The sequence below is a fragment of the Drosophila novamexicana genome, unplaced genomic scaffold, assembly GCF_003285875.2.
Source record: "Drosophila novamexicana strain 15010-1031.04,08,12 unplaced genomic scaffold, DnovRS2.1 tig00000974-arrow-arrow-pilon, whole genome shotgun sequence".
NCBI classification, from domain to species: domain Eukaryota; kingdom Metazoa; phylum Arthropoda; class Insecta; order Diptera; family Drosophilidae; genus Drosophila; species Drosophila novamexicana.
The window spans coordinates 1,654,886-1,671,634 of NW_020824834.1; the positions used below are offsets into that span (position 1 = coordinate 1,654,886).

The 16,749-nt window shown below is 39.4% G+C and overlaps 1 protein-coding gene across 2 annotated transcripts in view; it reads left to right on the forward strand.

Moving 5' to 3' along the window:
- Positions 1–12,281, forward strand: part of LOC115765477 (P protein) — a 28,321-nt gene extending 16,040 nt beyond the window's left edge. For both annotated transcript variants that reach the window (XM_030709058.1, XM_030709059.1), the window contains exons 6-11: positions 2–906; positions 1,299–1,628; positions 10,401–10,748; positions 11,259–11,406; positions 11,464–11,557; positions 12,188–12,281. In XM_030709058.1, the coding sequence (XP_030564918.1) occupies positions 2–906; positions 1,299–1,628; positions 10,401–10,748; positions 11,259–11,406; positions 11,464–11,557; positions 12,188–12,272 (1,910 nt within the window). In that variant the 3' untranslated portion in view covers positions 12,273–12,281. The remainder of the gene's footprint in view (position 1; positions 907–1,298; positions 1,629–10,400; positions 10,749–11,258; positions 11,407–11,463; positions 11,558–12,187) is intronic.
- The last annotated feature ends 4,468 nt before the right edge of the window (positions 12,282–16,749 follow it).

A 16,749-nucleotide genomic window follows, 5' to 3' on the forward strand; every position in this document is an offset into this window, starting at 1 on the left:
GTCTTTCCCATAAGCACAGCCTCGCTGGAGCGCATCGGGCTGGGCCTGCGCGGACCCTTCCGGCTGCAGGAGAACGAGCTGCAGCTGAACGCGAGCGTGCCGCTGCCCGTGCTGCAGGTGCAGGTGACACGCAGCTACCTGGATGCCCAGGGCCAGGAGATTTACACGGAGCATGCCAGCGAGCTCTGGCAGCTGGACATTGTGTACTTTGAGCTAATCGATGCCACCAAGGATACGAAAAAGACGCACACCTTTGAGCTGCAGCCGGGCGAACCGACGTGGCTGGCCCAGGCGAACAGCACTCGGCTCAGCTTCGAGCTGACCAGCAGCATCGAGGGCGAGCTGCCGCTCCAGCTGAATGTGGACGAGTCGCCCATCTATAAGCGACATGGTGTGCTCTATGCCGCCGCCGTGCTGTGCGGCCTCTATGTGATGATCATCTGGGAGATTGTGAATCGCACCTTTGCCGCGATCATTGCCTCAACGCTATCCGTGGGCATATTGGCCGCGCTCAACTCTCGACCCTCCATGGCCACCATCATGGGCTGGATTGATGTGGAGACCCTGCTGCTGCTCTTCGGCATGATGATTCTGGTGGCCATACTCTCCGAGACGGGCGTGTTTGACTATCTGGCCGTGTATGCGTATAAGATAACCAACGGACATGTCTGGCCGCTTATCAATTGCCTGTGCCTGTTCACTGCGGTGCTCTCCTCATTTCTGGACAACGTGACAACGGTGCTACTGATGACCCCGGTTACGATACGCCTGTGCGAAGTCATGTCCCTCAATCCGGTGCCCATACTGATGTGCATGGTCATCTACTCGAACATCGGTGGCGCTCTGACGCCCGTCGGTGATCCGCCCAATGTGATCATTGCCTCCAATAGCTACATATCCAAGAATGTGAGTACTCCCAAGTCTTAACTAGATGCCTGCCTCGAGTCAAACGTAACGCGTATCGGATACTCAAAGTTCGAATCATTGTTGTCTCATTGTTGTCGCTCGAACATGTTGGACATCGAACTTCGTTTGTTCGCATACTCGAACAATTTATTTAATCGATCAAAGTTCGAAGTTCGAAGTAATCATTTTCCTGTATTGTCTCACGTTATATTAGCTCGAACATGTTGCAGATCAAACTTTGTTTGAATGAATCTGTTCGGGTTTGATGAATGATTAATTCGAGCTCGATTAAAACAATTGAGTATTCGAGCTAGATTCAAATGAATTACTCGAAGCAGGGTTTTACCCCTCCCCACGTGCAACTCTCGATAATTCAATAAATCTCTTTACAGGGCGTTAACTTTGCTGTCTTCACGCTGCACATGCTGCCCGGCGTCCTTCTGGTCATGGTCCAAACATACATACAACTACGCTTTAAGTTCCGCAACATCAGCGATCTGCAGTTCAAGGACTCGGCCGAGGTCGAGGAGCTGCGCCATGAGATACACGTGTGGAAGCGTGCAGCTGCCAGCCTTTCGGCCTACTCCAAGGACGAGGAGCTGGTGCGTCAGACCCTAATGAAGAAAGTCAATCGCCTTAAACGAAGCCTCAAGAAACGCATGACAGCTGTGATTGAACCGGCGCCCAACTACGAACAAACCCTGGCCAATCTGCAGGCAAAGGTAAGTTCACGACGTATACGAAATTTTGGGGAGAAACTTTCTGGGATAAGTTGCAAAGTATAAATATTCTTGAGCGAGATTAAATTGTCTGAAGAGATCTTTGCCGTTTTATATTGTTGGAGATAAAAATCTTAAACTCTCTTAAGAATTCAAAAATCGATAAATATCGGTTACCAAGAGAACCGATAAATATCGACCACCAACAAATAAAATATCTATTATCAACAAATGGTCAAATGGTCAAATCTCATCCGATTCTCACGAGGTTTGGCTTTTTCTTCATAGTTTTTCCTCCAGATAAATCTGGCACTCAAATCATATTTTTTAGTCGAATTTTATGCCAAAATCTTACCCCAAGATTTCTATATAGACATGGGTCAAAATTTCCCAACCCCATAACTTGGTCAAATCTCATCCGATTCTCACGAAACTTGGGGTTTTGATTATGGTTTGACCTGTAAATCAATTTGGCATCAAAATCTGACAACACCATTTTTGGTCGAAATTCATGTCAAAATGTTACACTCAGAAATGATATATGGACATAGGTCGAATTTTCCCACCCCCACAAATTGGTCAAATCTCATCCGATTCTCACGAGGTTTGGCTTTTTCTTCATAGTTTTCCCTCCAGATAAATCTGGCACTCAAATCATATTTTTTAGTCGAATTTCACGCCAAAATCTTACCCCAAGATTCGTATATAGACATGGGTCAAAATTTACCACCCCCATAACTCGGTCAAATCTTATCCGATTTTCACGAAGTTTGGCGTTTTCTTCATGGTTTTCCCTCTAGATTGATCTGGCATTCAAATCTGAACACCGATTTTTTGGTCGAAAATCATGTCCAAATCTTACCCCAAGATTCGTATATAGACATGGGTCAAAATTTACCACCCCATATCTCGGTCAAATCTCATCCGATTTTCACGAAGTTTCGCTTTTTCTTCATGGTTTTCCCTCTAGAATAATGTGGCATTCAAATCTCGACAACGATTTTTTGGTCGAAAATCATGTCCAAATCTTACCCCAAGATTCGTGTATAGACATGGGTCAAAATTTACCACCCCCATAACTCGGTCAAATCTCATTCGATTTTCACGAAGTTTGGCCTTTTCTTCATGGTTTTCCCTCTAGAATAATGTGGCATTCAAATCTCGACAACGATTTTTTGGTCGAAAATCATGTCCAAATCTTACCCCAAGATTCGTGTATAGACATGGGTCAAAATGTACCACCCCCATATCTCGGCCAAATCTCATCCGATTTTCACGAAGTTTGGCCTTTTTTTCATGGTTTTCCCTCTAGAATAATGTGGCATTCAAATCTCGACACCGATTGTTTGGTCGAAAATCATGTCCAAACCTTACCCCAAGATTCGTATATAGACATGGGTCAAAATTTACCACCCCCATAACTCGGTCAAATGGTTTTCCCTCTAGAATAATGTGGCATTCAAATCTCGACAACGATTTTTTGGTCGAAAATCATGTCCAAATCTTACCCCAAGATTCGTATATAGACATGGGTCAAAATGTACCACCCCCATATCTCGGCCAAATCTCATCCGATTTTCACGAAGTTTGGCTTTTTCTTCATGGTTTTCCCTCTAGAATAATGTGGCATTCAAATCTCGACAACGATTTTTTGGTCGAAAATCATGTCCAAATCTTACCCCAAGATTCGTATATAGACATGGGTCAAAATTTACCAACCCCATATCTCGGCCAAATCTCATCCGATTTTCACGAAGTTTGGCTTTTTCTTCATGGTTTTCCCTCTAGAATAATGTGGCATTCAAATCTCGACACCGATTGTTCGATCGAAAATCATGTCCAAACCTTACCCCAAGATTCGTATATAGACATGGGTCAAAATTTACCACCCCCATAGCTCGGTCAAATCTCATCCGATTTTCACGAAGTTTGGCTTTTTTTTCATGGTTTTCCCTCTAGAATAATGTGGCATTCAAATCTCGACACCGATTTTTTGGTCGAAATTCATGTCCAAATCTTACCCCAAGATTCGTATATAGACATGGGTCAAAATTTACCACCCCCATATCTCGGCCAAATCTCATCCGATTTTCACGAGGTTTGGATTTTTCTTCATGGTTTTCCCTCTAGAATAATGTGGCATTCAAATCTCGACACCGATTTTTTTTGTCGAAAATCATGTCCAAATCTTACCCCAAGATTCGTATATAGACATGGGTCAAAATTTACCACCCCCATATCTCGGCCAAATCTCATCCGATTTTCACGAAGTTTGGCTTTTTCTTCATGGGTTTCCCTCTAGATTAATCTGGCATTCAAATCTCGACACCGATTTTTTGGTCGAAAATCATGTCCAAATCTTACCCCAAGATTCGTATATAGACATGGGTCAAAATTTACCAACCCCATATCTCGGCCAAATCTCATCCGATTTTCACGAAGTTTGGCTTTTTCTTCATGGTTTTCCCTCTAGAATAATGTGGCATTCAAATCTCGACAACGATTTTTTTGTCGAAAATCATGTCCAAATCTTACCCCAAGATTCGTATATAGACATGGGTCAAAATTTACCACCCCCATAACTCGGTCAAATCTCATCCGATTTTCACGAAGTTTGGCTTTTTCTTCATGGTTTTCCCTCTAGAATAATGTGGCATTCAAATCTCGATACCGATTTTTTGGTCGAAAATCATGTCCAAATCTTACCCAAGATTCGTATATAGACATGGGTCAAAATTTACCACCCCCATAACTCGGTCAAATCTTATCCGATTTTCACGAAGTTTGGCGTTTTCTTCATGGTTTTCCCTCTAGATTAATCTGGCATTCAAATCTGAACACCGATTTTTTGGTCGAAAATCATGTCCAAATCTTACCCCAAGATTCGTATATAGACATGGGTCAAAATTTACCACCCCCATAACTCGGTCAAATCTTATCCGATTTTCACGAAGTTTGGCGTTTTCTTCATGGTTTTCCCTCTAGATTGATCTGGCATTCAAATCTGAACACCGATTTTTTGGTCGAAAATCATGTCCAAATCTTACCCCAAGATTCGTATATAGACATGGGTCAAAATTTACCACCCCATATCTCGGTCAAATCTCATCCGATTTTCACGAAGTTTGGCTTTTTCTTCATGGTTTTCCCTCTAGAATAATGTGGCATTCAAATCTCGACACCGATTGTTTGATCGAAAATCATGTCCAAACCTTACCCCAAGATTCGTATATAGACATGGGTCAAAATTTACCACCCCCATAACTCGGTCAAATCTCATCCGATTTTCACGAAGTTTGGCTTTTTCTTCATGGTTTTCCCTCTAAAATAATGTGGCATTCAAATCTCGACACCGATTTTTTGGTCGAAATTCATGTCCAAATCTTACCCCAAGATTGGTACATAGACATGGGTCAAAATGTACCACCCCCATATCTCGGCCAAATCTCATCCGATTTTCACGAAGTTTGGCTTTTTCTTCATGGTTTTCCCTCTAGAATAATGTGGCATTCAAATCTCGACACCGATTGTTTGATCGAAAATCATGTCCAAACCTTACCCCAAGATTCGTATATAGACATGGGTCAAAATTTACCACCCCCATAACTCGGTCAAATCTCATTCGATTTTCACGAAGTTTGGCTTTTTCTTCATGGTTTCCCCTCTAGAATAATGTGGCATTCAAATCTCGACACCGATTGTTTGATCGAAAATCATGTCCAAACCTTACCCCAAGATTCGTATATAGACATGGGTCAAAATTTACCACCCCCATAACTCGGTCAAATGGTTTTCCCTCTAGAATAATGTGGCATTCAAATCTCGAAACCGATTTTTTGGTCGAAAATCATGTCCAAATCTTACCCCAAGATTCGTATATAGACATGGGTCAAAATTTACCAACCCCATATCTCGGCCAAATCTCATCCGATTTTCACGAAGTTTGGCCTTTTTTTCATGGTTTTCCCTCTAGAATAATGTGGCATTCAAATCTCGACACCGATTTTTTGGTCGAAATTCATGTCAAAATCTTACCCCAAGATTCGTATATAGACATGGGTCAAAATTTACCAACCCGATATCTCGGCCAAATCTCATCCGATTTTCACGAAGTTTGGCTTTTTCTTCATGGTTTTCCCTCTAGAATAATGTGGCATTCAAATCTCGACAACGATTTTTTTGTTGAAAATCATGTCCAAATCTTACCCCAAGATTCGTATATAGACATGGGTCAAAATTTACCAACCCCATATCTCGGCCAAATCTCATCCGATTTTCACGAAGTTTGGCTTTTTCTTCATGGGTTTCCCTCTAGATTAATCTGGCATTCAAATCTCGACACCGATTGTTTGATCGAAAATCATGTCCAAACCTTACCCCAAGATTCGTATATAGACATGGGTCAAAATTTACCACCCCCATAACTCGGTCAAATGGTTTTCCCTCTAGAATAATGTGGCATTCAAATCTCGAAACCGATTTTTTGGTCGAAAATCATGTCCAAATCTTACCCCAAGATTCGTATATAGACATGGGTCAAAATTTACCAACCCCATATCTCGGCCAAATCTCATCCGATTTTCACGAAGTTTGGCCTTTTTTTCATGGTTTTCCCTCTAGAATAATGTGGCATTCAAATCTCGACACCGATTTTTTGGTCGAAATTCATGTCCAAATCTTACCCCAAGATTGGTACATAGACATGGGTCAAAATGTACCACCCCCATATCTCGGCCAAATCTCATCCGATTTTCACGAAGTTTGGCTTTTTCTTCATGGTTTTCCCTCTAGAATAATGTGGCATTCAAATCTCGACACCGATTGTTTGATCGAAAATCATGTCCAAACCTTACCCCAAGATTCGTATATAGACATGGGTCAAAATTTACCACCCCCATATCTCGGCCAAATCTCATCCGATTTTCACGAAGTTTGGCTTTTTCTTCATGGGTTTCCCTCTAGATAATCTGGCATTCAAATCTCGACACCGATTTTTTGGTCGAAAATCATGTCCAAATCTTACCCCAAGATTCGTATATAGACATGGGTCAAAATTGACCACCCCATATCTCGGTCAAATCTCATCCGATTTTCACGAAGTTTGGCTTTTTTTTCATGGTTTTCCCTCTAGAATAATGTGGCATTCAAATCTCGACACCGATTTTTTGGTCGAAATTCATGTCCAAATCTTACCCCAAGATTCGTATATAGACATGGGTCAAAATTTACCACCCCCATATCTCGGCCAAATCTCATCCGATTTTCACGAGGTTTGGATTTTTCTTCATGGTTTTCCCTCTAGAATAATGTGGCATTCAAATCTCGACACCGATTTTTTTGTCGAAAATCATGTCCAAATCTTACCCCAAGATTCGTATATAGACATGGGTCAAAATTTACCACCCCCATATCTCGGCCAAATCTCATCCGATTTTCACGAAGTTTGGCTTTTTCTTCATGGGTTTCCCTCTAGATTAATCTGGCATTCAAATCTCGACACCGATTTTTTGGTCGAAAATCATGTCCAAATCTTACCCCAAGATTCGTATATAGACATGGGTCAAAATTTACCAACCCCATATCTCGGCCAAATCTCATCCGATTTTCACGAAGTTTGGCTTTTTCTTCATGGTTTTCCCTCTAGAATAATGTGGCATTCAAATCTCGACAACGATTTTTTTGTCGAAAATCATGTCCAAATCTTACCCCAAGATTCGTATATAGACATGGGTCAAAATTTACCACCCCCATAACTCGGTCAAATCTCATCCGATTTTCACGAAGTTTGGCTTTTTCTTCATGGTTTTCCCTCTAGAATAATGTGGCATTCAAATCTCGATACCGATTTTTTGGTCGAAAATCATGTCCAAATCTTACCCAAGATTCGTATATAGACATGGGTCAAAATTTACCACCCCCATAACTCGGTCAAATCTTATCCGATTTTCACGAAGTTTGGCGTTTTCTTCATGGTTTTCCCTCTAGATTAATCTGGCATTCAAATCTGAACACCGATTTTTTGGTCGAAAATCATGTCCAAATCTTACCCCAAGATTCGTATATAGACATGGGTCAAAATTTACCACCCCCATAACTCGGTCAAATCTTATCCGATTTTCACGAAGTTTGGCGTTTTCTTCATGGTTTTCCCTCTAGATTGATCTGGCATTCAAATCTGAACACCGATTTTTTGGTCGAAAATCATGTCCAAATCTTACCCCAAGATTCGTATATAGACATGGGTCAAAATTTACCACCCCATATCTCGGTCAAATCTCATCCGATTTTCACGAAGTTTGGCTTTTTCTTCATGGTTTTCCCTCTAGATTGATCTGGCATTCAAATCTGAACACCGATTTTTTGGTCGAAAATCATGTCCAAATCTTACCTTAATGTGGCATTCAAATCTCGACACCGATTGTTTGATCGAAAATCATGTCCAAACCTTACCCCAAGATTCGTATATAGACATGGGTCAAAATTTACCACCCCCATAACTCGGTCAAATCTCATCCGATTTTCACGAAGTTTGGCTTTTTCTTCATGGTTTTCCCTCTAAAATAATGTGGCATTCAAATCTCGACACCGATTTTTTGGTCGAAATTCATGTCCAAATCTTACCCCAAGATTGGTACATAGACATGGGTCAAAATGTACCACCCCCATATCTCGGCCAAATCTCATCCGATTTTCACGAAGTTTGGCTTTTTCTTCATGGTTTTCCCTCTAGAATAATGTGGCATTCAAATCTCGACACCGATTGTTTGATCGAAAATCATGTCCAAACCTTACCCCAAGATTCGTATATAGACATGGGTCAAAATTTACCACCCCCATAACTCGGTCAAATCTCATTCGATTTTCACGAAGTTTGGCTTTTTCTTCATGGTTTCCCCTCTAGAATAATGTGGCATTCAAATCTCGACACCGATTGTTTGATCGAAAATCATGTCCAAACCTTACCCCAAGATTCGTATATAGACATGGGTCAAAATTTACCACCCCCATAACTCGGTCAAATGGTTTTCCCTCTAGAATAATGTGGCATTCAAATCTCGAAACCGATTTTTTGGTCGAAAATCATGTCCAAATCTTACCCCAAGATTCGTATATAGACATGGGTCAAAATTTACCAACCCCATATCTCGGCCAAATCTCATCCGATTTTCACGAAGTTTGGCCTTTTTTTCATGGTTTTCCCTCTAGAATAATGTGGCATTCAAATCTCGACACCGATTTTTTGGTCGAAATTCATGTCAAAATCTTACCCCAAGATTCGTATATAGACATGGGTCAAAATTTACCAACCCGATATCTCGGCCAAATCTCATCCGATTTTCACGAAGTTTGGCTTTTTCTTCATGGTTTTCCCTCTAGAATAATGTGGCATTCAAATCTCGACAACGATTTTTTTGTTGAAAATCATGTCCAAATCTTACCCCAAGATTCGTATATAGACATGGGTCAAAATTTACCAACCCCATATCTCGGCCAAATCTCATCCGATTTTCACGAGGTTTGGATTTTTCTTCATGGTTTTCCCTCTAGAATAATGTGGCATTCAAATCTCGACACCGATTTTTTTTGTCGAAAATCATGTCCAAATCTTACCCCAAGATTCGTATATAGACATGGGTCAAAATTTACCACCCCCATAACTCGGTCAAATCTCATCCGATTTTCACGAAGTTTGGCTTTTTCTTCATGGTTTTCCCTCTAGATTAATCTGGCATTCAAATCTCGACACCGATTTTTTGGTCGAAAATCATGTCCAAATCTTACCCCAAGATTCGTATATAGACATGGGTCAAAATTTACCAACCCCATATCTCGGCCAAATCTCATCCGATTTTCACGAAGTTTAGCTTTTTCTTCATGGTTTTCCCTCTAGAATAATGTGGCATTCAAATCTCGACAACGATTTTTTGGTCGAAAATCATGTCCAAATCTTACCCCAAGATTCGTATATAGACATGGGTCAAAATTTACCAACCCCATATCTCGGTCAAATCTCATCCGATTTTCACGAAGTTTGGCTTTTTCTTCATGGTTTTCCCTCTAGAATAATGTGGCATTCAAATCTCGACACCGATTTTTTGGTCGAAAATCATGTCCAAATCTTACCCCAAGATTCGTATATAGACATGGGTCAAAAATTACCACCCCCATATCTCGGCCAAATCTCATCCGATTTTCACGAGGTTTGGCTTTTTCTTCATAGTTTTCTCTCTAGATTAATCTGGCATTCAAATCTGAACACATATTTTTTAGTCGAATTTCATGCCAAACTCGGATGAGATTTTTGAGCATAGCTCGGTTAATATGAGGGCTAAAATGATTACAGATCTGCATTTAGAAATATATTTGCTATTCAACTTTCCAAATATCGATAAATATCGATTGTCAACATACTTTCTTTAAGCGTAGCGTGATAAAAGTTAGGCCCACAAAACTTGGCATGGCGTTTTTTCATAGATCTTACACTATATAACAAAATTAGTGATCGCAAAGAAAACGCAAGAGTTATTTAGAAAAGTTTAAAGGTAGGTTTCAATGGAGGGTTAAGGGTTGCAGAGTATTACATAGTTGGGCAGTCTCGACTCAAATAAGTGTAAGTTCTTGAACTCAATCTAAGCTTCAGTTTAGGTTAAACTCTTCTTATCTATTAGTTAGTTTAATGTTTAAAGACAAGCGATAACTACGACATATATTAACGAATCTCTCCTAAAGATAAGTCTAATTTATTGACAACATCTCTCCCCCTTCTTTCTCTAGTATCCGGTTCGCAACAAGCAGCTGCTGGTCAAGTGCACCGCCGCATTGATCTTTGTGATCAGCTTATTCTTTTTGCATTCGGTGCCGGAACTGCAGCGTCTCTCCCTGGGCTGGACGGCCCTATTGGGCGCCATATTCCTAATAATATTGGCAGACATTGAGGATCTGGAGGCGATATTGGCGCGTGTCGAATGGTCCACATTGCTGTTCTTTGCCGCGCTCTTTATACTAATGGAAGCGCTGACAGAGCTGGGCCTGATCGAATGGATCGGCAATATGACGGAGGGCATTATATTGGGCGTGGGCGAGGATCGACGTTTGATGGTGGCCATATTGATAATACTCTGGGTAAGTAGGGACCAAAAACATCTAACAAAGCCTGTGTGGCTGAGAGCATTGAACTGGCAAGCGAAAGGTTGCTGGTTCTAATTCAGTATGAGCCATATTGATCGTACTTTAGGTAAGTAAGGTCAAGAAATCAAACTGAGCCTGTGCAGCTTAGATATGTGAGCGTCGAACTAGCAAAGGAAAGGTCGCTGGTTCAAATTCAGTATGAGCCATGTTGACAATACTCTAGGTAAGTGAAGTCGGAAATCTAACTGAGCCTGTGCAGCTTAGATATGTGAGCGTCGAACTAGCAAAGGAAAGGTCGCTGGTTCAAATTCAGTATGAGCCATGTTGACAATACTCTAGGTAAGTGAAGTCGGAAATCTAACTGAGCCTGTGCAGCTTAGATATGTAAGCGTCGAACTAGCAAAGGAAAGGTCGCTGGTTCAAGTTTAGAATGAAAATTTATCAGCAAGAGAGGCCTATATCTATTATGTCAAGCAAGTATTTGATTTATTTTCCTTTTTATAGGTATCTGCTGTGGCATCCGCTTTCGTGGACAATATTCCGCTGACCACGATGATGGTCAAGATCACAATTTCCCTGGCGCAGAATAGCACCTTGAACCTGCCGCTGCAGCCATTGGTCTGGGCACTCGCCTTGGGCGCCTGTCTGGGCGGTAAGTGCATATCCGATTCTTGCTTAACTTTCGCTTTACATACATATATTCTGCTAGGCAATGGCACATTGATTGGCGCCTCGGCGAATGTGGTTTGTGCTGGAGTTGCCGAGCAACATGGCTATAAATTCACATTTCTCGAGTTTTTCAAGTGAGTAACAATCCATTTAAATTTATTTTAATATATGTGTATTAGTGTAGCATGTGCTCAAAAAGGAGACTTTCAATAACATGAAGTCCTAATTGAACTCAACTGAGCTTCAGCCTAAAGCGCTTTTTGATTTAAAAGTTCCACATTAAAGCTTATGAAAGCTTTAAGAACTCATAAAGTAAAAGACAATTATCTAACTTAAAGCTTAAAGCTCCATATTACGCTCTCTATTTAACTTAACAGTCTCATGCTAAAGCTCTTAAAGGACTCAAAAAGTGCATGAAAAATAAGCTTTGCTTGCGTTAGATTTAATTTGTTATTAACATTACAAATTAAAATAGGGCATTTGTATATTTTTAAGGAATATGAGCTAAGTTTTGGGCTATCCAAAAAGTCAGTTTTAACGAATTTTTATTAAAGCACATGAAAGCTCATTAATAAGCTGAAAGCTCAAAGCTCCTTTAACGAGCTACAACCTAACTTTCGCTTCACAGCAAAGCTAAGCGCAGAATTAAAGACATACTTATTAGCTATAAACTCGACCTAATATCGATTAAAGCCTACAACTTTTAATAATGATGATTAAAGCTTTTAATAAATAATAATCACTTGCTTTCTTTTGTTCAACAGAGTTGGTTTTCCCATAATGATTGGCAGCATAATTGTGACAACGGGCTATTTATTGGTCTCGCATTCGTTGTTCGCGTGGCATTGATAAAAGCCCCCCCCCCCCCCTCCCACACACACAACCAACCCTCCCCCCCCCCGCTCCCTCCTCCACCACATTTGCGGCATGGAATTGACTGTGTCGATTTTTGAACAAGGCGCACTTTACCTCGTTACCTACAGCATAAAAACAAAATGTTAAACATTCGACACTAATGAAAATATCAGCTGCAGTTCGAAAGAAAAGAGTATCGAAAAAGCAGAAAGAAAAATAAACACAAAGAATTTCTAAATACAAGCAGCATACTCTGAGTATGCTAAATATACGAGACAAGAAATTAAAACAAAAAAACAAACAAAATAAAATAAAATAAAAATAAAAATAAACACATTTATTTTTACACATCGTTGTTAGTGTAGTGCGTAGTCTAATAAAAAATATAAAAAAATAAGAAGAAAAAAAAAAAACAAAACACGAAGAACAATTTAATTATAAATGTAAAATGTAATTATAAAAAAAAAAATATATATATATATATATATATATATATATATATATATAATAATTATACAAAAATGTCGCTGAACTGTGAAACAATTGTTATATGTTTTATGTACGATTTATAATTATTATAATAATATTTAAATTAATAACGCTGCTCGTATTAATTTATTCAAAAAAAAAAAAATTAAATCAAAAATCAATTGGTTTCTAAATGTTGAATGTAAAATTGAAAAACTTTAGTTATTTAATTTGTTATTATACAATTAGCGCTTTAGCTCTAAACAAAAACCAGAAGAACAATAAAAATCAATAAAAAAAAAAATTAAAAAAACAATTATTTTAAATGTCGCAATAAGAACTTGTTTTCCGTATGGACTTGGTTTAAGTATTTTTAATATTTTAATATGATGAAAGGCGGCCCACGCACAACTTTTCTGATCGCCAGTGCTGCCCATTTTTGGTGGGCAAAACAGAAAAAAGGCTGTTAAATAAAGCTAACATTATCTTTTTTTCATAAGGGTTACGAAATCCAAATGTATGTAACAGGCAGAAGTATAAAGTATATATATTCTTGATCAGCATCAATAGCCGAGTCGATCTAGCCATGTCCGTCTGTCAGTCCGTCTGTCAGTCCGTCCGTCCGTCCGTCCGTCCGTCCGTCCGTCCGTCCGTCCGTCCGTCCGTCCGTCCGTCCGTCCGTCCGTCCGTCCGTCCGTCCGTCCGTATGTATGAACGCAAGGATCTCGGAACCTATAAGAGCTAGAGACTTGAAATTGAATAGATGTAGATGCTCCTCGTGCCTGCGTAGATCGAGTTTGTTTCCGATAATCGATAACTTACTCCGTTTCCAAGCAATCGATAAAAATCGATCTCGATATCCTGTTTTTTGGGCAATTTTGTTAAATAATAAGAGCTAGAGTCAGCAAACTTGACATATAGCTTTTAAAATAGAATATATATATGCATTTGATGTTGCAAGAAGAGGGTTCAGGGTATTCCCTAGTCGGGCCTAGTCGGCCTCTTACTTGTTTTAATTTAATATGATGCCTAGCGGCCCACACACAAATTTTCTGATTGCCAGTGCTGCCCATTTTTTGTGGGCAAAACAGCTTTTATTAGGCGAGAAAAAAGGCTGTCAAATAAAGCTAAAATTACCTTTTTTTCATAAGGGTTTGAGTTTTTGTCATTTTTAAATATTTGATTTCTACAACTATTCTTTCTATTATTTTTAATTTTATTTTAACATTTATTTCATTCTTTATTTATTTTAGCATTTACCCAATTTACTTTTAATTTTTTTTTGCCTGGCAAACACTCGAAATATAAATATGAATTTGTCGGTTCTATGTAGGCTGCACATGTATATGCCATAACAAACTATAAAAAGCAACGAAATGTCAGTTTGTCAAATTTGCGGCATTTAATCGGTTCATCACGTTATTTATGGCGCTACGTTAATATTGATTTATGGCGATGACAAAGGCTCCATAATTTTGCCAACTCAAAAATGAATCTCTATAAATAAAACTGCTTGTTCTGAATGACTGACTGATTGATTGATTGACTGATTGATTGGTTATCAACGCATATCCTATATAAAATAAATATCCTATATATATGCCTGGGTCAAAGTTTCCCATACACATAACTCGGTCAAATCTCATCCGATTTTCACGAGATTTGTTTTGTTCTGCATGCTTTGGCCTCTAAATCAATTTGGCATTTAAATCTGGCAACGTTATTTTTGGTCATAATTCATGTGAAATTAATACCCTCAAATATGGGCCAAAATTTCTCATACCCATAACTCGGGCGACTTTTTTAAAGGTTTGGCTTGTAGTTCAATTAAGCATCTAAATCTGGCAACATTATTCTTGCTTGGTTCGATTTAATAGATTTGACTTAAATCAAGCGAAGGTTGGCAGCACTGTCATTAACAGCTAAAGCGCAGCTTCAGTCTTAACATAACAGCAGCTTAACAGCAACTGTTAAACATTACAGCGGCCGCCTGAAAGCATGCAACGCTTTTTAACATTTCACGAAGTGAAGCTTATAAAATAGAAGATCTTAGTAGCGGGCCTTGGGAAACATATGCACAACTTTTAATGGGCCTATTCAAAAGTTCATTTAAGACAAATATATATGCATTTGTTGTAGTCCAAACTTTCGCACTTTTTCACGCCAGCAACTTGACAACTTGCATAGGCAGTAAAATCGTCAACACTTGAACATCTCTTTAACGACGTGCTGGCCCAAGTAAACATTAGTTAGCCACGCTTTGACAATTATGGCCAAAAGCTGTTGGCCAATTGTTTGCCATTGATGCATTGACCTACGTCTACGTCTTTACCCCGGCCATTTGCTGCGGTTCAATACAGACAGACAGCAATTCTCTAGCTTAATAGTTGTGTCTGCCGCTCTGTGTGTGTGTGTGTGTGTATGTGTTGCATAACACTTTGTCTTGGCTAATTAAACATGAGGTTTTACAGCCAAATGTCAAACATAGCTCAGCTGCATAAGCTCTTAGGTGGGCGTTCAAGGTTTCACAGTCTGTCTCTCTGTGCTCGGCGACTATTAGCTTATGCAAAATATGAGCTCAAAACTTCACTGTACAGTAAAGCATAAGATTAAAGCGTTCAATGAACTCGAAAGTCGGAAGCAAGAAGAGAAAAGCAAAACTTATATAGTTCGATTTAACTACAAATATATGCTAGTTACAGGGTATCTCTCAGTCAAGCAAGCGAATCTATCTTCTTTAACTACGCTTATTTTGACATTAGCAAAAAGTCCACAATTACCTTGCGCAACTTTCATCATAAATCGCGCGATTTTTTCTTCCTAGTTACAGGGTATCTTCTAGTCAATCAACAGCAACTGGATTAATCTCTTTAATGTTGACATCTACTTTATTTATTTAACACTTTAATCGTGGGTTTAACTACGCATATTTTGACATTAACAAAAAGTCCACAATTACATTTCGAGACTTTCATCATAAATCGCGCGCTTTTGTCTTCCTCTTCATCAATGCCGATCTTAACTCGAGTGAATCATTATCAACTCAGTAAATGGGCCAACAGCTGCGTTCACAGCAAAAAATGATTGGAATTATGGAAAAGCGGCCAAGTCGGCGCAGGACTGTGCCAAAAACGCCTGTCACAACCTTACACACGCCGCAGACACCTAGCACAGGTACGACATGATTACATATATATAAATATATACCTGTTGCGAGTGCGGGTAATTGCGGAGCTCTGCCACGCCCCAGCAGAGCAGATCAGAGCGGAGCAGAGCGGAGCCCATGTGAAGCCAAGTGCGCCGAGCTCGAGAGCCGGTCTCAGAGAAGAAACTGAAACTGAAGCTGGCCTCAGAGATAATACAACAAAAACTACGACAAGTGACTGACTGGGACATGCCCTGTAAACAGCCTCAAGTTGCCGTAGAAGCGAGGTATTTTTAATGGAAAGAATCCATCTAATTCATGTGTAAGCCTACATGCCTACATGCATTGCTTTCGAATCGATAAATATCGATTTTATGATAAAAGTGAAAATTTAACTAGAAGCTTGTATTTTTCTGCTTTCCAGCTTATAGCCCTATTAATCTACGTGATGTGCTCCAAAATTCTTGATAAAAAATCAATAGTTATCGATTTTATGTAGAAGCTGCTGATCATCGAAAAGTATGTAAACTATACTATTCTATTTTTCTACATTCCAGTCGCTCACTTTAATAATGATGAAAATTATGGATATCGAAAAAAAGAAAAGCCACAGGAATGTATATTTCGACTTTAGAGTCGCTAGCTTTAATAAGTTACGAGATATGCTTAGAATAAGTTGATCGATATTTATCGATAACTGAATATGGCGTGCATATGGAAAATGGACAAGCCATGAGCATATGTAGTTATACTTTCCAGTTTGTAGCATTAAAAAGCTCGAAAATAAGCTTAGAAAATAAGCCTTGCTTAAAAATCGATATTTATCGATAATAAGGTAACAAACTAATCAAATATATA